This window comes from Chiloscyllium plagiosum, unplaced genomic scaffold (genome assembly GCF_037043375.1).
Source record: "Chiloscyllium plagiosum isolate Xiang-an unplaced genomic scaffold, Cpla_swu_hap1 HiC_scaffold_12, whole genome shotgun sequence".
NCBI classification, from domain to species: Eukaryota; Metazoa; Chordata; class Chondrichthyes; order Orectolobiformes; family Hemiscylliidae; genus Chiloscyllium; species Chiloscyllium plagiosum.
Window position 1 is genome coordinate 83,470,144 of NW_028270150.1, and position 22,935 is coordinate 83,493,078.

At 43.0% G+C, this 22,935-nt stretch overlaps 1 protein-coding gene across 2 annotated transcripts in view; it reads left to right on the plus strand.

Annotated features, from left to right (window-relative positions):
- The first annotated feature begins 3,213 nt into the window (after nucleotides 1-3,213).
- LOC122554976 (rho GTPase-activating protein 6) overlaps nucleotides 3,214-22,935 on the plus strand; it is a 538,092-nt gene continuing 518,370 nt past the window's right edge. Inside the window, exon 1 of one of the 2 annotated variants that reach the window (XM_087992993.1) lies at nucleotides 3,214-3,957. In XM_087992993.1, coding sequence (XP_087849119.1) covers nucleotides 3,442-3,957 — 516 coding nt within the window. In that variant the 5' untranslated portion in view covers nucleotides 3,214-3,441. The remainder of the gene's footprint in view (nucleotides 3,958-22,935) is intronic. The other variant, XM_043700459.2, reaches the window with a different exon arrangement.

Sequence of the window (22,935 nt, forward strand, 5' to 3'; positions counted from 1 at the left end):
TGGAGGGAGATACAAGGACAATATTTTGTTAATAATAGATTAGCACAGCTGTTCATAATAGATTGTTAGTAAGTTGTGCCAGCTCAGTGAATTTGATTCTCTCATATGAAAATATTTACAGTTACATGAAATCCTTTGCGAACAAAAACATGTTAGAATCAGGAGCATTTCTGAGGTTGGTTACCTTAGAAGACCCTCCTCAGAAATTAATTTTTTCCAGGATGAAGGTGTTGGGTCAGAGAGGAGGGTGGTGTGGATAGATGGGAAGGGAGATTGGCAGCTAGGGCAGGTTATGCGGATGGTGCTGAGCTGGAAGTTTGGAACTGGGGTAAGGTGGGGGGACGGGAAATGAGCAAAATGATGAAGTCCACATTGATTTCCTGCGGCTGAAGTGTTCTGAGGCAGAAGGTGAGGCGGCCCAGGAACTGCATGTCCTCGGCAGAGTGGGAGGGGGAGTTGAAATGTTTGGCCACGGGGCTGTGAGATAGAGTTGAAACGTTGGGCCACAGGGCGGTGGGAGGGGAGACTGGATGCCCTCTCGTAGAGCACTTTCGGGAACATCTCCGGGACACCCGTACCAATCAACCCCACTGCCCTGTGGCCCAACATTTCAACTCCTCCTCCCACTCTGCCGAGGACATGCAGGTCCTGGGCCGCCTCCACCGTCACTCCCTCACCACCTGACGCCTGGAGGAAGAACGCCTCATCTTCTGCCTCGGAACACTTCAACCCCAGGCCATCAATGTGGACTTCACCAGTTTCCTCAATTCCCCTTCCCCCACCTTACCCCAGTTCCAAACTTCCAGCTCAGCACCGTCCCCATGACCTGTTCTACCTGCCTATCTCCCTTCCCACCTATCCGCTCCACCTTCCTCTCTGACCTCTCACCTTCATCCCCACCCCCATTCACCCATTGTACTCTTTGCTACCTTCCCCCACCCTCCTCTCTGACCCAATACCTTCATCCCCACTCCCATCTACCTATTGTACTTTTTGTTACCTTCTCCCCAGCCCCACCCCCCACCCCATTTATCTCTCCACTCTGGAGGCTCCCTGCCTCCATTCATGATGAAGTGCTTTTGCCTGAAACATCAATTTTCCTTCTCCTCAGATGCTGCCTGACTTGCTGTGCTTTTCCAGCACCACTCTGATCTAGACTTCAGCAAGAAGGTAGCTTACCGCAGCATTCTCCAGGGCAATTAGGGATGGTCAATAAAAAGCGAACTGACCAGCAACAACCACATGATGGAATGAATTTTAAAAATTCTAATTTATTTATTCTAGAATAAATATGCTAAGTAAAAACTGAGTTCTATTGGTAACTTATAATGCAGCATTGCACATTCTGCCATTTAATCACTGATGCCATAAACCCTATTACCATGGTTCACTGTCTGTTACAAAAAACAATCCTTACAGTGTGGGAGCAGGTCATTCAGCCCATCGTGTCCATACCTACAATTTGGAGAGCATCTCAGACCCACCCCCCCACCCTATCCCTCTAACCCCGCATATCCCATTGTCAATCCACCTAACTTGACATCTTTGGATAGTAGGAAGGAAGAAACAGGGAGAACATGCAAACTCCATACAGTCTCCCGAGGCTAGAATCACACCCTGTGCTGTGATTGAGCAGTGCTAACCACTGAGCCACTGTTCCACCCCAAACCATCTCCCTGGCTTGCTCATAAGTTGGCTTTCATGTCTAATATCTTCCAATTCTGACACAAGGTCGTCATGATACCAGAACTGGCTTCCTGTTAAAAGGAACAACAGTGGGAAGGCATAGATTTAAGTCTAGATTAGTGTGGTGCTGGAAAAGCACAGCAGATCAGGCAGCATCAGAGGAGCAGGAAAATTGACATTTCAGGCAAAAGCCCTTCATCAGGAATATTCTCCATTTTCCTGCTCCTCGGATGCCGCCTGACCTGCTGTGCTTTTCCAGCACCACTCTAATCTAGACTCTGGTTTCCAGCATCTGCAGTCCTTGCTTTTACCTAGGCATAGATTTAACCGGACGTGGAAAAGAAGCAAGAGGTGATGGAAAAAATCCTTTCCTCACAGCGAATAGTTAGGGGGCAGAATGCACTGCCTGGAAATGTGGTGGAGGCAGGTTCAGGTTCATTGGATGATTATTTGTGCAGAAATACTACAGCAATGTTATGAGTGGAGAAACAGGAGACTGGCTCTAGGAAATAACGCTGGACGGAAGATCAAGGGGTAGGCGCATTGGGCCGGATAACCTCCTCCTGCGCTGGAACAATTCTGTGATTCTGAGATCCTGGTCGAGCTGGGCTCTCTGTATCACTGGGCGGGGAGAACTCAGGTCTGTGAAAAGAACGCGGTGTTACTGGACCCGAAACGTCAACTCTGCTTAACTCTCCACACGCGTTGCCAGACCTGTCGAGTTTTGTTTCCCCCCAGCAATTGCTGTTTTTGCTTTTCTGATTTCCAGCATCCGCAGTCTTTTGGGGTTGAGTCTGGCTGGAGCCAGGTAATTGTTGAAAATGTGTTGCTGGAAAAGCGCAGCAGGTCAGGCAGCATCCAAGGAGCAGGGGAATCGACGTTTCGGGCATGAGCCCTTCTTCTTCAGGAATCCTGAAGAAGGGCTTGTGCCCGAAACGTCGATTCTCCTGTTCCTTGGATGCTGCCTGACCTGCTGCGCTTTTCCAGCAACACATTTTTCAGCTCTGATCTCCAGCATCTGCAGACCTCACTTTCTCCAGGTCATTGTGTCGAGGTGGCCAGTGAACGTGTTGCACTGGGAGTGTGTTGCACTGACAGAGGTCAGCTGAGACAGTGAGGCTCTGTTTGGAGGAGCAGGTGTCATGCCCCTCTGCCCCGTCTGAAGTTGATCCCCTTCGCCAAAGCCGCAAGGCAGATGACCCGATCTTGCCGCCTTTCCAGATGACTCCAGTGCACTTGGGAGGGAGTCGGGAGCTCTGAGCAGCGACCGTACAAATGCACATCGAGCGTTGACTCACAGCCCCGCGTCCCCAGCTGTTGCCTGGCGGTTTTCGGATTTCGGGGATTTCGGATTCCCGAGCAGCAGTTCTGGCTGCGTGTGCAGCTCCGCCAGGGTTAACTTAATGGAGTTTAGCCAAGTGTTTCACTGTGTGTGAGTGTGTGTGTGTGAGTGAGCGCAGGGTGCGGATGTGAGTTTGAGACAGACGCTCGCCCAGCTCTCTCTCATTCCCTTCCCTCCCTCGCCCCTCAGTCCCAGCCGGCATTCCGCCTGTCTCCTCCCCAGTTCCAGCCCCAGTGAGCCCCCCCCCCCCCCTCCCGAGATGTTTTGATGGTGATGAGCCCGTCCTCCCGCCGCCGAGTCTGTGAAGGGGGCTGTCAGCCGATGGGAGCGAGTGTCCTCCCCAGCTCCGCAGAGTCACGCACAGAGCAAAACAAATATAAAATAAACAAGGGGTCAGCCCGCTGCCCCCGGAGATGTCCGCTCAGGGTTTGCCCCAAGGTGGAGGTGCTGCAGGAGGGGCCGGAGGATGGTTGAACACGGTTTTGTTCTGTTCCTCGCCCTCAGCCAAGACCATGTCCAAGAGGAAGCTGCGCCAGACCAGGAGCCTGGACTCGGCGATTATCCGGGGCTACGGCACCGACAGCGAGCTAACGGCGGCCGACGACTTCGACGCCCCCCGGGCTGCCTGCCTGAGGGGCAAGTACGCGGGCGCCGGCGGCTCCCTGTGTTCCCGCAGCTCGGCCGAGAGTCTGCTCAGCGGCCGCTCGCTGCGCCCCCGGCACTGCCCCCGCTCCCCGCTGGAGAAGTCTCTCTCCGCCAGCTTCAGCTTCGACCTGGAGCCCAGGGGAGGGGGCAAGAGGGACCTCGCCTTCCTGCCCAGGAGCCAGCCTCAAAGCCCGGCCAGCAACACCCTGTTCTCTCCGAGGAAGTGGCTGCAGAGGAAGCCGCACCAAGTCAGCAGCCAGTCCTACATAGTCTGGAGGTCAGAGGTAGGAGTTTTAACTCGTGTCGAGAGTTTTGATGGTGTGTGCATTGTTGGTAAACAGTGTGAGGACTGGCATCGCCTTGCTCGGCGGGGTGAAGTCGAGTGTTGTCTTCATTTTAGTTGTCAAATGTGGCAGTGCGGATGATACTGTGCATCCAAGAACTGAGAACGACTGGACCCATTCAAATAGCGCGCACTGTTACCAATGTCTTCAGGCTGCACGGGTCATTGGTGTCATTGTTGATGCCTGAGGCATATCAAATACATCCGAAGGAACTCCTGCAGTTTTATGTTTTGAGGAATGAATAGCACCCTCAGTTCACCTTCATCAGCTAAGAGCTATTCTGACCAATCGATGCTTTTGTTTCTGTTCGCTACTTTGTTGCAATAATTGCTTTGTGAATGAATGACGGAGAAATGATCAGGAATCCTGAAATGATCCCCATTAACCAGTACTAGGCCAACAATACTGAGGTACTAAGAGTGGACATGAACCCAGGAGGTCTGTCATTTCTACAATTGGACTGTCCAGATTCCCTAAATTGGGTTCTTGTGGCACAGCGGTAATGTCCCAATCTCATAAGATAAAAGATTCAGGTTCAATTCTGACCTGCGACAGAGGTGTGTAATAACATTCTTTGAACAGGTTTATTAGAAAACATCTATCGTCCAAACTAGTCTCCACAAATGATGCCATAGTTTCCCTGCTAAAGTCAAACCATGACAATAAAAAATTAAATGCAATGAACAGGTTGTTGCAGTTAATCCTGACTTGTTCTAATATTTGATGTTAAAGGTTTTTCTGTGTTGAAATGGTGCATATCTCACCTTAATTTTGAAGGGATTGGACAATACAAGGTCCAGCCTGTAATTCATCAGGGTGATTCGGAACAAAACCTAATTTGTCCTGAGAGATGAATAGATCGTTTCTACCTACATGCGCTGACATTTGCCATGTCTGGAGATCATTCCCTTAATAGCAAGAAACCAGTATATTCCTAGTGTAGTCTCTCAAGCAAGAATATGCAACAGCTGTCTGTATCAAAGTGTTTGGAAAGTCTGAGTGACTGCTAAAACCTTTTGGAGTTAACTATTTGTTCAATGTTCAATTCTACAATACCACCTCTATTTTCTACTGTTAAAAAGTAATTTTATGCATCTCTTGAATGCAACTCACATTTACCTGGAGCAATACGAATAACATGGAAGGATCTAATCCAATGACTTTAGGTCATCTGAAAGAGGCCCAGAGTTGGGGGAAGAGCCAGGAAATAACTGTAAATTCATTATTCAGTTGAAGCTCAATTATCATTTCAAACTTCAAATTTAACATAATGTGTACAATTAGTAATGGTAAATTCACATTATTTATGGCCCAATATGAAATGTGATTGATCAGTTGATTTCTGATTATTTGAAGATATTAAAAACATCAGTTGACTTACAAAATCATTAACATTTCCATTTTAACCTGTTTTGTGATGTGCTGTCCTTGTATTTTACAAGGTCTATTGCAGTATTGTCATAGTTTTTCACTAAAACATAAAGGGGACCATTAGAAACATTTACAGTATTCAATTGTGAAAAATACCTAGCAGTCCAATTTTAGAACATGACCTTAAAACATTGCATAAAGTGAACATTTTGAGATATTACAACACCAACCTTATGCATCTTTGAAAAGTTTCAAAGCACACTCAAGTCAAAGAACAAATTTTGAAGTGTAGTTACAAAGAGATCTCACATCAGTGAGATAAAATGGCAGACAGCCTTCCAACTCCATTTTGATTTAGCCCCCTCCCTCTCCTTCACCTTTCTTGGTCTGCATTGCCCTGAACAATGAATCAGTTGGAAAATATAGGTGATATGCTGGTGATGGTGAATAGGCAAAAATTGCCACAAGTGATTTGGTGGTGGGAAAAGAAATTCAGTTGTGTGTGAAAGCAATTCTGATTAGATTACCTACAGTGTGGAAACAGGCCCTTTGACCCAACCAGTCCACACCGACCCTCCGAAGAGAAACCCACATCCCTATATTTACCCCTGACTAAGGGTCATATATCGCTACAGGCAATTTAGCATGGATAATTCACCTAACCTGCACATCTTTGGACTGTGGGAGGAAACTGGAGCACCCAGAGGAAACCTACGCAGACACGGGGAGAATGTGCAAACTCCACACAGGCAGTTGCCCGAGGCGGGAATTGAACCCTGGTTCCTGGCGCTGTAAGGCAGCAGTGCTAACCACAGAGCCACCTTGCCACCCCAGAAAATACCAGAGAGCTGGTTTGCAAGTTTTGGCTGAAGGATAAATGCGGGCAAGATACTGGGAGGTACTTGTGCAGTGGATTGAGGCAGCATGGTGGCTCAGTGGTTAGCACTGTTGCATCATGGCACCAGGGGCCTGGGTTCAATTCTATACTTGGGCAACTGTCTATGTGGAGTTTGCACATGCTTCCTGTGTCTGCATGGGTTTCCTCTGGGTGCTTGGGTTTCCTCCGGTGCTCCCACAGTCCAAAGATGTGCAGACTAGTTAGATTAGCCATGGGAAATGCAAGGTTACAGGGATAGGGTGGGTTTGGGTGGGATGTTCTTTGTAGGGTCAGTGTAAACTTGATAGACTGAATGGCCTCCTTCTGTGTTGCAGGAATTCTAGATGCCTAATTTAATGTTTCACTTGAAAGAAAACATTGCTTCTTCTGGAGCAAACCCTCAGTGCTGCGCTTGAGTGTCAGCTTAGATTATTTGGTTAAGCGTCTGGAATGGGATTTGAACACACAACATTCTGATGGCAAAGCAAGTTGTGCTATCGCTGAGTCACATCTGAAATACTACAGATGGAAACAACTCTGAATGATCATCATGAAGTAACAGTATCGCACATCATTAAAGTTTATTGGCTTAAGTACAATATTTCCTGTTATTTACATTGATTAAATAAGCTTGATGTCAACTTTGCAGTTCACCCTTCCAAGTATAAATAGAAACAGAGTATTGCCAATGAATAAAAAAAACTTTTTTGACAACCTTTTGATCAAATAGCTTTGTCGGAAACACTTTTCAACATTAACTATGGGATACAAACACCATGCTGTAATCATGATTGACACAGCCTAGTTTTGGGAGAGATGGTGGTTATGTGAAAATGAACTGTCAAAATATTATGAGTTGTTATGCTGAATGACCTTTGCTTTATTTGAAAAATGCTGGACCTGAACTTACATCATGAGATATCATCACACAAAATATTTAACCCAATGGTCTGAAATTTCTCTCTTTTGTTCTTTCTTTCAGTAAATGTGTGAATCCACCTCAACAATGAGTTAATGCCTTTGCTATCGATCATGATATATGTTATCATCTTTGTTACGACGAAGAAAAAATGCAGATGGGTGTCCTTTGTATGATCATAAACTGTGGGGAAGGCTGAGGGCCTTTATGTTTTTGCATCTTAATCTTGAAACTAGATTGATGATTATATTGCATTCTGTAATAATACAATGTGTTAAAAGTAAACTGTGAAATCATTATAGGGCTGTTGGCTCTCCAAGATTACCTTGGAGTCTTTGGGAATTAAAGATTAATCTGCAAGTTACTGTACCACCAATACGAGGAGCATTTGAAACTGTGGAGTCAATCTTACCAGTACTCAAAAGTGGCATTTTTGTCAAGTTTCATAAAGCAAAATTTTCATGCCAAGTTTCATGCCAGGAGTTCTGGCAATGGCACCATATTTTAAAAAGCCTTGTGAATCCAGTCAAGTGCTGTCAACTCAGAGCTACCTTGCATGATGTGTGACCTTTGCTCCACACGTGGCAGATAAAGAGATATTGACACCTTGCTTTGTGGTCAGCAACCTGAAAGGTATGGTGGACAGGGTTGTGCCAAAATGGGTTATCCTCTTCACACAAGACCAACAGATGAGGCCATGAAGGCAGTTCTTCATCTGGTCTGATGTTGCCAGCCAGGCCATTGTGGTCTCAACTGTCCAGAGAAAGTCCCAGGAATACCACAAGAAGGTTAATAACCTTCTCTCCTCAATCAGACTAAGTGTCACCATCTTGCCTCTGCTAACTCACACTCTGTCCATCTCTGCTACTGCACCCACCTCCCATCCATGTTTTGCCATGCTCAGTACTGCATGTAACATCTTCTCTCACTTGCTCTCGTCTACTCCATCATCCCCCAAACTACTAACCCTGCACGGTGTCTGCATTGTCCACTCACTCACCAGCTTCCCCTTATCTGCATCAGCACTACCATCTGTTCCATCTCGATTAATCCCTTACCTTGTCTCCTACTGGGAGATAAGGGCCCACAATAGGGCAAAAAAACCCAAGACAGCCAGTGAGGGGCCCACTATTTGGCTCTTCAAGCCTATAAGGAGTGGAGTCAAAGAGTGCGGTGCTGGAAAAGCACAGCCGGTCTGACAGCATCTGAGGAGCAGGAGAGTTGACATTTCAAGCATAAACCCTTCATTAGGAATGGGGCTTGTAGCCCAAGGGGGCTGAGAGATAAACAAGGGGGAGGTGGGGCTGGTGGGAAGATACCGTGTGGGTTGGAAGGTCCCAAGACGGAAGATGAAGCATTCTTCCTCCAAGGCATAGGGTGGTTAGGGTTTGGCAATGGAGGAGGCCCAGGACCTGCATGTCCTTGGTGGAGTGGGAAGGGGAGTTAAAGTGTTCAGTTGCAGAACAGTGGTGTTGGTTGGTGCGGGTGTCCCAGAGATATTCTCTGAAATGATCTACAAGTTGGCATCCTGTCTCCCCAATGTAGAGGAGACCACATTGGGTGCAACAGATACAGTAGATGACGTAAGTGGAAATATAGGTAAAGCTTTGTTGGATGTGAAAGGATATGCAGAAGTACAGGTAAATGTCTGTCGGATCTGCTCCTCGGATGCTGCCTGATTGGCTGTGCTTTTCCAGTACCACACTCCTTGACTCTCATCTCCAGCATCCACAGTCCTCACTGTCTCCTAGTTAATTATAAGGAGAGGATCCTGACTGTGAGCACCTCGACTATGCTGACTGTGCCCAAGCTCCTGGACTGATATCGAAGGCTACCCTTCACTTACTGTACTAGGACCCCTGAGTCAATGATGTCTCCTTTGATTTGACTGACAACTATTCCCCTTAGACTTTTAGACATGGCCGAATACAGGTGTGAGATTGATATAATGTGGTGCTGTACAACAACATTTCCATTACCTTGACTTGTCACTGTTGACAATCAGGCCAACCTGCCTGGCTTTGTGCCCGCACTAAAAGGCAAAGCAAAACAGAAATACTGTGAGCATTTCAGCTTTGGCTGAAGTGCAAACCACAAACAGGCTAAGCAAAGCAGAGATGCTATGAGCATCCAAGTCAGCTCAAAGTGAATGAACACTGAAAGGGCAAACAAGGACCCATGAAATGCTCCCCTGTCAAATCCATGAGATGGGTGCCAATTGCTGCACATTAACAGCCCTAATAGCAGTATTCTAATAAAAAGAGTCGGTGTGTTCCAAAGTGTAGTATTGGTGCAGAACTGGAATACACAAGTAACATCTCAAAATTCAAGAGAGTGAGGGGTAGAACTGAGTATGGTAGCCATCACAAAGGTGAAGGTGGATGGCCTGAAGGTGGATAAATCACCTGGACCAGATGGACTACACCTCAGAGTTCGAAGGAAGATAGCTGAAGAGATAGGGAAGGTGTTAGTGATGATCTTTTAGGAATCACTAGAATCAGGGACGGTCCCGGAGGAATGGAAAATCTCTCTCATGACACCCCTGTTTAAAAAGGGAGTAAGGCAAAAGATGGAAAATTACACAGCGATTAGCCTAACCTCAGTCATGGGTAAGATCCTGGAATTCATTGTGAAGGATGAGATTTCTGAATACTTGGAAGTGTATGGTAAAATAGGGCAAAGTCAGCACCGTTTCATCAAGGGGAGGTCATGCCTGACAAATCTGCTGGAATTCTTTAGGAAATAATGAGCAGGTTAGAACAAGAAGAGACAATGGATGTTATCGACCTGGACTTCAAGAAGGCTTTTGACAAGGTTCCACACAGGAGGTTACTAAGTAAGATAAGTGTCCATGGTGTTAGCATGGATAGGAGCTTGGCTGTCTGGCAGAAAGCAGTGGGTAAGATAAAAGGTCCTTCTCAGGATGGCAGCCAGTGACAAGTGATGTTCCGCAAGGCTCAGTGTTGGGACTACAACCTTTTTTATTTTGTACATTAATAATCTAGATGAAGGTACTGAGGGCATTCTAGCTAAGTTTGCAGACTATACAAAGCTAGGTAGAGGGACAGGTAGCATTGAGAGGCGGGGAGGTTGCAGAAGAATTTGGATAGGTTAGGAGAATGGGCAAAGAAGTGGCAGATGGAATACGATGTGGGAATGTGTGAGGTCATGCACTTTGGAGGCATCGACTATTTTCTAAATGGGGAAAAAAGTCAGAAGTCTGAAGTGCAAAGAGACTTGGGAGTTCATGTCCAGGAATCTCTCAAGGTAAACTTGCAGGTTGAGTCAGTAGTTAGGAAGGCAAATGCAATGATGTCAAGCATTTTGAGAAGACTTGAATATAAAAGCAGGGATGTACTTCTGAGGCTCAATAAGGCTCTGGTCAGACCACATGTGGAGTATTGTGTGCAGTTTTATCTCAGGAAGGATGTACTAGCCCTGGAGCATGTTCGGAGGTGATTCATGAGAATGGTCCCACAAATGAAAAGCTTAATGTATGAGAAACTCAATGAAGTTTAGAAGGATGAGGGGGGGTTAAGAAGGATGAGGGGGGATCTAATTGAAACATACAGAATACTGAATGGTCTGGACAGAGTGGATCTTGGGAAGATGTTTCCATTGGTAGGAGAGACTAGGACTCAAGGGCACAGCCTTAGAGTAAAGGGAAGTCCTTTTAGAACAGAGATAACATAGAACATAGAACATAGAACATAGAACAATACAGCACAGAACAGGCCCTTCGGCCCACGATGTTGTGCCGAACTTCTAACCTAGATTAAGTACCCATCCATGTACCTATCCAAATGCCGCTTAAAGGTCGCCAATGATTCCGACTCCACCACTCCCACGGGCAGCGCATTCCATGCCCCCACCACTCTCTGGGTAAAGAACTCACCCCTGACATCTCCCCTATACCTTCCACCCTTCACCTTAAATTTATGTCCCCTTGTAACACTCTGTTGTACCTGGGGAAAAAGTTTCTGACTGTCTACTCTATCTATTCCTCTGATCATCTTATAAACCTCTATCAAGTCACCCCTCATCCTTCGCCGTTCCAACGAGAAAAGACCGAGAACTCTCAACCTATCCTCGTACGACTTCCTCTCCATTCCAGGCAACATCCTGGTAAATCTTCTCTGCACCCTCTCCAAAGCTTCCACATCTTTCCTATAGTGAGGCGACCAGAACTGCACACAGTACTCCAACTGTGGCCTAACCAAAGTCCTGTACAGCTGCAACATCACTTCACGACTCTTGAATTCAATCCCTCTGCTAATGAACGATAATACTCCATAGGCCTTCTTACAAACTCTATCCACCTGAGTGGCAACCTTCAAAGATCTATGTACATAGACCCCAAGATCCCTCTGTTCCTCCACCTGACTAAGAACCCTACCATTAACCCTGTATTCCGCATTCTTATTTGTTCTTCCAAAATGGACAACCTCACACTTGGCAGGGTTGAACTCCATCTGCCACTCCTCAGCCCAGCTCTGCATCATATCTAAGTCCCTCTGCAGCCGACAACAGCCCTCCTCACTGTCCACAACTCCACCTATCTTCGTATCATCTGCAAATTTACTGACCCACCCTTCAACTCCCTCATCTAAGTCATTAATAAGGAGAAACTTCTTCAACCAGAGAGTGGTAAACCTATGGAATTCATTGCCACAGAAGAATGTGGAGGCCAGGTCATTGAGTATCAAGGGGTCAAGGGTAATGGGGAGAAAGCAGGAGAATGGAGTTGAGTAAATTATCAGCCGTGATTGAATGGCCTAATTTCTGCTCCAATGTCTTATGGTCTACACTGTAGTGGATTGGAGATATGTCATGATGTGGTGAGGCTGGTACATATTTAAACTATAGGGAGAGTCTCAACAGGCTGGTGCTATTTTCCTGGAGTGTCAGAGGCTGAGGGGTGCCCTTATAGAGATTTATAAAATCATGAGAGGCAAGGAAAGGGTAAATAGCCAAGGTCTTTTTCCCAGGGTAGGGCAGTCCAAAACTAGAGGACATAGGTTTAAGATGAATGGGCTGATAAATAAGAAGGCTGAAAATGTGTTGCTGGAAAAGCGCAGCAGGTCAGGCAGCATCCAAGGAGCAGGAGAATCGACGTTTTGGGCATGAGCCCTTCTTCAGGAATCCTGAAGAAGGGCTCATGCCCGAAACGTCGATTCTTCTGCTCCTTGGATGCTGCCTGACCTTCTGCGCTTTTCCAGCAACACATTTTCAGCTCTGATCTCCAGCATCTGCAGTCCTCACTTTCTCCTGATAAATAAGAGGGACCTGAGGGATAATTTTTTTCATGCAGAGGTTGGTGTGCGTATAGAAGGAGCTGCCAGAGTTGAGTAGAAATGCAGAATTTAAAGGCATCTTGATGGGTTCATGAATAGGAAGGCTTTAGATGGATCTGAAAAATGTGTTGCTGGAAAAGCGCAGCAGGTCAGGCAGCATCCAAGGAGCAGGAGAATCGACATTGCGGGCATAAGCCTTTCTTCAGCAACACATTTTTCAGTTCTGATCTCCAGCATCTGCAGTCCTCACTTTCTCCTAGGCTTTAGATGGATATCCACCAAATGCTGGCAAATGGGACTACATCAGTTTGGTGTGGAAGAGTTGGACCGAAGCGTCTGTTTCCATGTTGTATAACTCAATGACTTTATGTTGGATGATAAAAGTCTGTGGACTTGGGGTGCACATGGTTGCTGTCCACAAGGTGTACTCTGAGATCTGGGAGTTAATGTCCAAGATAGAGATCCAAAAGTGCCAGTGATAAGTTGGAGTTGCCTGGTAATCACTCTGACCTTCATATCAAGAATTCTCAGCTTCTAATTTCTATATGATGGATAGTAGAATAAGAAACTGCATATTTATGAGGAGAAATTAGGTAATAATGTGGGTGATAATGAACAATAATCTCTATTACTGGCCCCTCACCAGCAAGAATCTTGTCTTGACATCCAGGACTTAGTTAGTTACCTTTGGTCTTGACATTGAGAAGGGTCTTGCTGGATATCTCATCTGATTTTCTGTATTTCTCAGCACAGCTCACACCGTTTGTGGACTGGGAAGGCTGGCAAGATCCTGCCTTGTCTTTGTTTTATTAAATGAAACATTTTTTGAATAATTTTCTTTATGCCCGCTGCTTTTGATGTACATCAATGGCTTGGACCATGGGCACAGTTTCAAAGCTTGCAGATGACATGAAACTTGGAGGTATAATAACCAGCCTGGAAAACTGCAAAAATAACCAAGAAGACACATAATGGTAGAATGGGCTTGAATGGACTTGAATTCAACATCAAAAAAAATGTGAGGTGATGCATTTTGATAGAAAGGATAAGGACATGCTTAACAGCACAACTAGGAAAGGGTGAGTCAGGGCTTCTGCTTCTCGGATGCTGCCTGACCTGCTGTGCTATTCCAGTGCCACGCTTTTCGACTCTGACTCTCCAGCGTCTGCAGTCCTCACTTTCTCCTAATTTGCAAAGAGTTTCAGGAAAAGAGATGGTGCTTGAGTATAAATCTTTGAACGGTGACAAGACAACTTTACAAAGCATTTAATATCACACCATGGACTTCATAAAGATAGGCACAGACACAAAAGCAAGGAAGATAAGCTAAACTTCTACAAAATATTAGTGAAGTCCGCAGTGTAGTATTACCCCAATTCAGGGCACACATTTGGGAAGGACGTGAAGACTTTGTGGAGAGAGTACAAAGGAGATATACTAGAATGGGTCCAGGAATTAGCTATGACAGTTACGTGGATAGACTGGAGAAGCTAAGGACTTTAGAGCAGATAAAGTTAACAAGAGATTTGATAGAGGTGTTAAAAATCATGCAAAGTTTCTGTTTCTAATGACTGAAGGATTGGTAATGCAAGTGCACAAGTGTAAATGATTTGCAAAGAATCTGAGGTGGCACGAAGAAATATATTTTTCTGCAATGGGCAGTTCCAATTAGAATACATTGCCTGTCAGAGTCGTGGTCACAAATTTAATAGTGGCCTTCAAAGAGGATTTAAAAAATACTTGAAGGAGATAAAAATGCAGTGATAGAAGGAAGAAGTGGAGATTGTGATGAACTATATTGCTCTTTGATAGTCTAATATATCCTCGATCAGCTGAAGAGTCTCCATCTGTGCAGTGCTATGCAATTCCTTGAATAGTTATAAAAATATAAGAGGGAAAAATGTTTCACTTTGAATTAACAGTCTGTTTTTGATTGGTGTAGCAGCTAGTACATTGTTTCATAGGCATGTGGACAACCAGAGGCAGGATTGTGGGGCAGGATTGTGGGGATTGTGCGGTTGTAGGCAGGAGATAATATGATGACAACACCAGATATATGAGAAAGCCAGATCACTCAAAACATTCTTAAGCAGGTAGCCCAGACCATAAGTTTGCAATTTGTTTCATTGTGTACAGTGAAAATTAGCCAGAGTGAGGTTGCAAGGTTGACTAATAGATTTTAAAACAGACAGAAATGTATTCACAAAATTACACAATGAAGCACAAAGAACAGAATAAAAAACCCCTACAGAACTCAGTCTATCCAAATTAGACTTAATTATGCTGTTCCAAAACTCCACAGAAGTCCCAATAAGCAAACCCCCTTAAAAACCAGTACAAGTGGAACGTATGCTTACAGGTTAAAGTTAGAAGGACAGAAAGAGAGAGAGTTTGTTTCCACACACCTCAGTGTGGAACTCCCAACTAGTTCTGGACTGAACTAAACAGCTCAGCTAGAGAGCTGACCATGCACCTTTCATTATCCAGGTCACTTCTAAAACATGACCACTTTGGCCTGAAGTCTCATCTGTTTACACATAAACAAAAAGGCCCCTCAATACCCTTTAATCTCTGTACCAAACCAGAACGTTTTATTACCCCTCTGAAAAAAAACAAGGACATAGTATCCTTGAGAACAGGAACATCTTTAAAAAAAAAAGAAAGCAGCTTTGTGACACTTCCCCCCCCCCCCCCCTTAAAAAAGTGAACCATCACCAAAAGATGGCTTCATTTTTAAAACCCTTCGAAAACCCGGTTAGTAGTCTAAACACACATATACACTATACTAACTATAAACGTGCAAACATGCACAATGCAAATTCAGGCTGTGGCACACCCGCCACCGAATGCCTCCATATCTCATTCGAGACTCAATAATGTATCTGCAATCATATTTTCATGAACTGCCGCCTGCACAATTGACAACGTGAATGGCTGCAACAACAAGCTCCATCGAAACAGTCTGGCATTTTTGTCCTTAAATTTTTCCACAAATATCAATGGGTTATAATCAGTGTGTATGATTGTCTCAGATGCACTGCTGGTAATATAAAACTGAAATGTTGCAATGCCAGCACCAAGCTTAAAGTCTCTTTCTCCACCGTTGAATATTTCTGTTGATGAATGTTCAATTTCCTGTAAAAATGCCCAATGGGTCTTTCTATTCCCTTGTCATCCTCCTACAGGAACACTGCACCGAGACCCACATCACTGGCATCAATAGCCACCTTGAAAGGCTTCATGTAATCTGGTGTGGCTAATACTGGGACAACGGATAACAGTGTTTAGGCTGTCAAATGGCTTGTGACAGTCCGCTGTCCACTGAAATGCCTTGCCTTTTTTTAACAACTCGGTGAGTGGAGCAGCCAAACTGCTAAAGTTTGGCACAAACGTTCAGTAAAATCCCAGGAACCATAGTACTGCTTTTCTCATGGACTGTGTGGGAAATTCACCAATTACTTTTGTTTTCACATCCTGTGGGACGATTTGTCCATGTCCAATAACATGGCCCAGGAAGGTGACTTGGGCTTTGGCAAATTCACTTCTGGCTTGGCTTACCACCAAGCCTGCCTTCCGAAATCGATTGAACAAATCTGATAAGTGCTATAAATGTTCCTTCCATGAATGACTAAAATTCACCAGGTCATCAATATACACCACACAATTGGGTAATCCGGCAATGACCGTATTAGTCAGTCTCTGAAAAGTGGCTGGAGTGTTTTTCATACCAAATGGCATGACTTTGAACTGATATAATCCATTCAGCATTACAGAAGCCAAAATTGCCTTTCCTCTTTCTGACAGAGGTACTTGCCAGTAGTCTCTGAACAAGTCCAACTTAGAAATGTAAGTTGCTTGTCCCACTTTTTCAACACACTCCTTCAACCATGGAATTGGATATGCATCAGTCTTTGTAACGGTGTTGACTTTGCAATAGTCCACACATAATCATTAGGTACCATCTGGCTTTGGCACCATGACTATGGGAGAACTCCAGTCACTGTAACTCACTTCAATTATGCCATCTTGGGGCATGCACTCTATCTCCTTCTGAATCTGTGTTAACTTTAGAGGGTTATGCCTATAAGGATGTTGCTTAACTGGAACAGCATCTCTTATATCTACATCAAACACAATTAGGTTAATACTTCCCAGTTTATATCTGCATATCTCCCCATGTGATAGTAATAACTCTTTCAGATCATTACGGTTTTCTTGTGGAAGGTAACTCAATAATTTATCCCAATTTTTGACAACTTCCTCATTGTCCAATTTGATTTGAGGAATGTCCAATTCAGAATCCTCTGAACTTGGTTCTTTCTCTGTGCTGTAAGCATTAATACCTTCTCCTCTTGCTTTCCTTCCCTATCAAAATACCTTTTGAGCATATTCACATGACACACGCTGTGAGATTTCTTCCTGTCTAGAGTCATTATCAAGTAGGTCAGCTTTCACAATTTCTTCTCGCTTTGATAAGGTCCACTAAACCTTGCTTTTAAAGGCTCATCTGTCACTGGAAGTAACACCATTACCTTATTTCCCAATTGCAAAATTGCAAATTTGTGATTTCTTATCCACTTCCTGTTTTATTGTAGTCATGATTCGGAGATGCCGGTGTTGTACTGGGGTGTACAAAGTTAAAAATCACACAACACCAGGTTATAGTCCAACAGGTTTAATTGGAAACACACTAGCTTTCGGAGCGACGCACAATCACCTGATGAAGGAGCGTCGCTCCGAAAGCTAGTGTGCTTCCAATTAAACCTGTTGGACTATAACCTGGTGTTGTGTGATTTTTAACTTTGTTTTATTGTATGCTGTGATACTTTTAAATGCTGTCTAGCCAATTCTCCAGCTCTATTTAATCGTTCTCTAAAATTTGACACATATTCCAAATGGGTGATCTCTGAATTCTGACTTATTTACGTCTCCTTAATCAATTTTAATGGTCCCCTTACTGCATGCCCAAAAATTAATTCAAATGGACTGAATTTGGTTGATTCATTTGGTGCATCTCTGATCGCAAAAAGTACAAAGGGATCTCCTTATCCCAATCATCTGGATAATCCTGACCATAAGCCCTCAACATGGTCTTTAGTGTTTGATGCCATCATTCTAGTGCTCCCTGTCAGTCCGGATGGTACGCAGTAGATTTGAACTGCTTTATTCCCAAGTTATCCATAACCTCCTTGAATAGTTTGGATGTGAAGTTTTATCCTTGATCTGACTGGATCTGTATTGGTAGTCCATATCTAGTAAAACATTTAAATAATTCTTCTACAACCCTTTTAGCTGTGATGTTGCATAATGGGATTGTCTCTGGAGATCTAGTTGACACATCCATTATTGTTAACAAATACTTATTCCCACTTTTTGTTTGAGGTAGGGGAACTATACAATCAATCAAGACTTTTGTGAAACATCCCTCAAATTCTGGAATAGGTATTAAAGGTGCAGGTTTTATTATTGCCTATGGTTGTCGATCAGCTGACATGTATGACAAGTCTGGCAAAATTCAACATCATCTTTGTGTTGTCCAGGCCAGTAAAAATGTCTTTGTTTTTAGCCTGTGTTTTCCTCACCCCTAAATGTCCTCCAAATGGTAGCTAATGTGCCACTCACAGTATCTCTTTTCTATCCCCTACTGGCAAAACAATTTGATGAATCTCTGTCCATTTCTCATCTGCTTGAATGTGTGATGGTCTCCATTTCCTCATTAAGACAACTTTTGTTAAATAATAATACACAGGGATGCATTCACTTTCCTTCTCTGTAAATGCCTTTTGATATAACTGTTTTAAGTTCTAATTTTTCTGCTATATTTCAACCAGCTTAGCAGAGCTCAAGATACTTGCATGTTTATGTATTTGCTCCAGCTCTGTTCCACTTATCTGATTGAAGAAAGTTTCTGATAAAGTTATGTCAGCTTCCTTATCTGTGCCTTTTGAACTCTCCTGCTTCAACTTATACCTTTATAATCTTGTGACCACACAATCAGGGAAAATTCCTGGATAAACATCTTAGATATCTTCAGTTGCCTGTGTCTCCACAGGCTTTTCAACTAGAGTAGGCAGTACACCCACTGCTGAATCAGCTATATAATTTGCAAGGCCAAATTGTATTCCTGGAGCTGAGAGTTTATCTAGTGCTCCTACCACAAATTCTCCACTCTTCACTGGACTCTCTAGCCTCACTTTACATAACTGAGCATTTTTTGTCTAACCATGAATTCATGTTACTTTTTCTGGCAATAGTCACTCAGGAGTACATATCTCCTCATCCTTCAGCATCATAGACTGAGAGCAGCCTGTGTCCCTTAATATCGTAACCTCTTTACCTGCTACTCCTGGCCTATGTGAACTTTACCCTTGCGTCTATATTTTTTAAGCAGATCTGGCACTTCCTCCTTAATCAACCTTTGATCATCTTGTATCCCAGAGGCAGTTGTCTAATTTCCCTTGTGCCTTTTGTTACTAGTCCAACAAAACTTCTGGGCTTGTCTGGTTTTCCTACATCTGGCATTCTCCTATCCCACCAACACTGTGATTTTGTATGGCCCACTTTATTACAATGAAAACATCAAAGCTTTTTAATTCCTTTATCCCTCTCAATGGTTTCTTTTTTACCCTGTGATAAATTATTCTTATGATCTTCATTGAGATCTACCTTTCCCTTTTCATGTGAGGATTTCTCTTTGCCCCAATTTCTATCCCTCATGGACTGAAATTGATTCTGGAAGCAAACCCCTATTTTATGGACCAGCTCATAATCATCAGCTATTAACCTTGCTGCTTTAACTGTCTGCTCTTCCACATGAGTTCACATTACTTCCTCGCTAAGGTTATCTTCAGCCTTTATCTCCAGCCTTTTAAGCTGACTTTCGTTTTTTAAGTGTCAGTTTTTGAAGTTCAAAAGCTCTCTCTTTTTCTTTTTCTGCTCTCTTCTTCCCTCTCTTCTGCTTCTAATCGTAACTCAAACTGTTTCATTTCTGCTGTCCTTTCCTTATCTCTTGCCTCTAACTTAAGGTGCTCCATTTGCAATTGAATTCTTGCCATCTCTATAGATTCTGATGGTTTCTCCAGTGAGTTTAAATGCTGAGCTACTGCTGTAATTATCTCTCCTTTCCTCACAGAAGCAGGCAGATCCAAGCCCAGCTGGTCTGCTAATTCCTGCAGCTTGGTCTTATTCATGTTCTGCAAACCTTCCAAAGTCACTGCTTCCATTTATAGAAAACTTTAGGCGACTGAAAGAGTCATTCCTGTCCCAAGCTTTGTCTACCCAACCAAACCAACACCCGAAATAAAGACACTAGCACCTACCATTCACTGTTTAAAATCCCGGACGAGCCCCCAGTCTGTTATGGACTAGGCCAGACCACTCAAAACATTCTTAAGCAGGCAGCCCAGACCATAACTTTGCAATTTGTTTCACTAAGTGTACAGTGAAAATTACCCAGAGTGAGGTTGCTAGGTTGACTACTAGATTTTAAAACAGGCAGAAATATCTTCACAAAATTACAAAATGAAACACAAAGAACAGAATAAAGAATCCCTCCAGAACTCAGTCTATCCAAATTAGACTTAATTCAACAGCTCACTGTTGAACTCCCAACTAGTTCTGGACTGAACTAAATGACTCAGTTGACCACTCCCCTTTCATTATACAGGTCACTTCTAAAACATAACCACTTTGGCCTGAAATCTCATGTGTTTACATATAAACAAAAAGGCCTCTCAATACCCTTTAATCTGTGTACCAAACCAGGCTAATCAGCACCGAGAGCAGTTTATTACCCCTCTTTAAAAAATCCAAGGACATAGTATCCTTGAGAACAGGACAAGCTTTTATAAAAAAAGAAACCAGATTTGTGACAATAAGCAATAATTCTTAGTCAATAGAACATCCATTGAGTATCTGCAGAGAGATGTGATTTTTATTTTGCACTATGTTACACATCTGAATTCCTCACAAACTAATGATAAGTTTGAGCTAATAGACAGAATTAATCAAAGCTACTATGGTGGAAAGTCTTATTCTTTATATTTACCATAATCATTGCAAATTGCTTGCAATCGTTTATTTCTGCTTTAAGTCGCATGTTTTAAGCATTAAATATTGCAATTCAGTTGGTGATATCTACAGGTGCGAATCTCACTGCAGCTGACCCATATTATGCATTTAATTGAGTCATTCAGCAAAGCAAGAGGCCATTGTGCTTCTTTCTATCATTGAGGAGCTGTCCAAGCAGTTCAACCCTTTTGTCCTTTCACCACAGACATGCACTCTATTTCTTTCCAAGAATATATTCAATACCTGTTGCAATAGCAACTGCAGAACAAATTGCTTAATTGGCTGTAAAGCGTTTGGTGTGTTCTTAAGTCACAAAAGGTGCTATATAAGCATGAAATTAAAAAAATAAACTACAACTTAATATCCTTCAAATAATGAAAACTTATGTCTTTATCCAATCTGACCAATATATGAATTCAGTTCCATACTTTAATTGATCATTAGCTGCCCTCTGAAATTATCCTAAAGCAAATTATACTGTACCAAAAGGGGTGACTAAAGATGGGCAATAATTGAAGGACTTGCCAGAAACATTTATTCTCATGAATTAAAGTATAAGTATAAAATAAAGCTCAACAGTTCGATCTGACCACACAGTTAAGTTTCTCTTCAAAGAAACTGTAAATTATCATATACATCAAGTTCAATTCTGAACTATTGAACCAAATGTTTTCAGTCACAAAGCAAAAAAGTTGAAACTATATGTGTTTGCACTGATGAGTAACATGGTGGAAAGGACACCATAATGATTGGGATGAATCCTTATCTACTGTCTAACAATAAATGGACAAAGGGGCTTTGAAAGACCAAATGTAGAGCAAGGTAGTATCCTGACCCATGTAGGGTATCTTGGAAATGAATTCTTGAGTATTCACTTTGCATCCCTTTTTCTGCTGTTTCACTTCTTGAGAAAATATTCACTGTGCAAAGATTGTCACCATTTTGAATGATGCAGAGTTCTACATCTGTTCATCCAAAGGCTGTTTCTAACTTCCCACACACCAAATGGAAAGATGAACTCTCTCACTGTTGTGTTTGCCAGGACCATGACACTAGGTGCAAAAACTGTGGAGTTGTTTGAAAACTCTAATTTATTTGTAGGACCTACATAGGAGTACACTGTAATTGAAGTTTGCTGAACTCACCCTCAAGCCAGCAATTTTCCTTCCATCCCAAAATTTTGTACAGTGCAGTGCTACACAGTGTGATGTACTAGCCCAATGATCATCAGGTGTGTCTCAAAGCTTTACCTGAGGTTGGAAACGCCTCAATTTCTTTAGGCAGTATAAGAGCCAAATCTCAAGCTAAATTATTCTACTGCAGTTGCTCATTAATACTTTATTCAAACCTGCTACAAACTGAGGGGAAATTAAATTTGAAGCTGTTTTATTGAACCTCCCTCTTTCTGTTCTTTATTAGTGTTGGATCAAAATCCTGTTAATCCTCACTTAACAATTTGTGGAAGCATCTTGATCACATGGATTGCAGCAGCTGAAGAAAAAGACATGTCTATTTCTCAGGGCAAGCAAGCATGGGTGATAAAAGTTAACATGGCCAATGATAAATATATCCTGAGGAAAATAAACAATGTTGGGATACAAATCTGAAGATTTTGTTTTGATCCTTTTGTTCTGGAATCACTTAGCTTTGTTATAACTTGCTGTTTCTGTTGTTTAGCGTGCATGTTGTTCTAAGCTGTACTGTCACCTCATTTTTACCTATGCCTGGTACTGTTCCTGGAATAGTCTCCTATAATCTTCGTTGAACTGTGGTTGACCATCTTTTTTAATGGTAGTTTTAGAGTAAGGGATATGGCAGACCATGAGATTACAGTGTGTGGTTGAATATAATTCAGCTGCTGCTGGTCCACAACAGTTTGTAAATGCTCAGTTTTGATTTGCTACCTCTATTTTGAAAATTAAATTTTAATGCAATTTAATTTTTAAATGATATTTCATCTAATAATAGAAATTCATACTTCCCAACATTTACTTCTCTAAAATTCAATTAAACGTGAAGAAATGTCAATGCATTTTTACTTCCTGGTTTGTCATCTGTAAAAGATTCTTCATTGAGATTGGCTACTTACCTTGCTGATATCATGTTGTTGGATGCTTAGAGATCACCTTGACTTGACTCAAGGATCAAACTAACATTGGAAGAAATGAAATCCATGCCACAGCAATTTTTAGGTTTTCATGGACAGCTTTCTACCAAATCAACAGCAACTGCTATTATTTCTCCACTGACCACAAAATCTAGGTTAAAATGTCCAAATGCTTCTGCTACTGCCTGTTAATGTTCAATCTATAGCTCTTTCAAAATCTAAAGCAAATAATAGGGCTTCTCTTAAAATTGAACCCATCTGTACATATTGCTGAAGGACA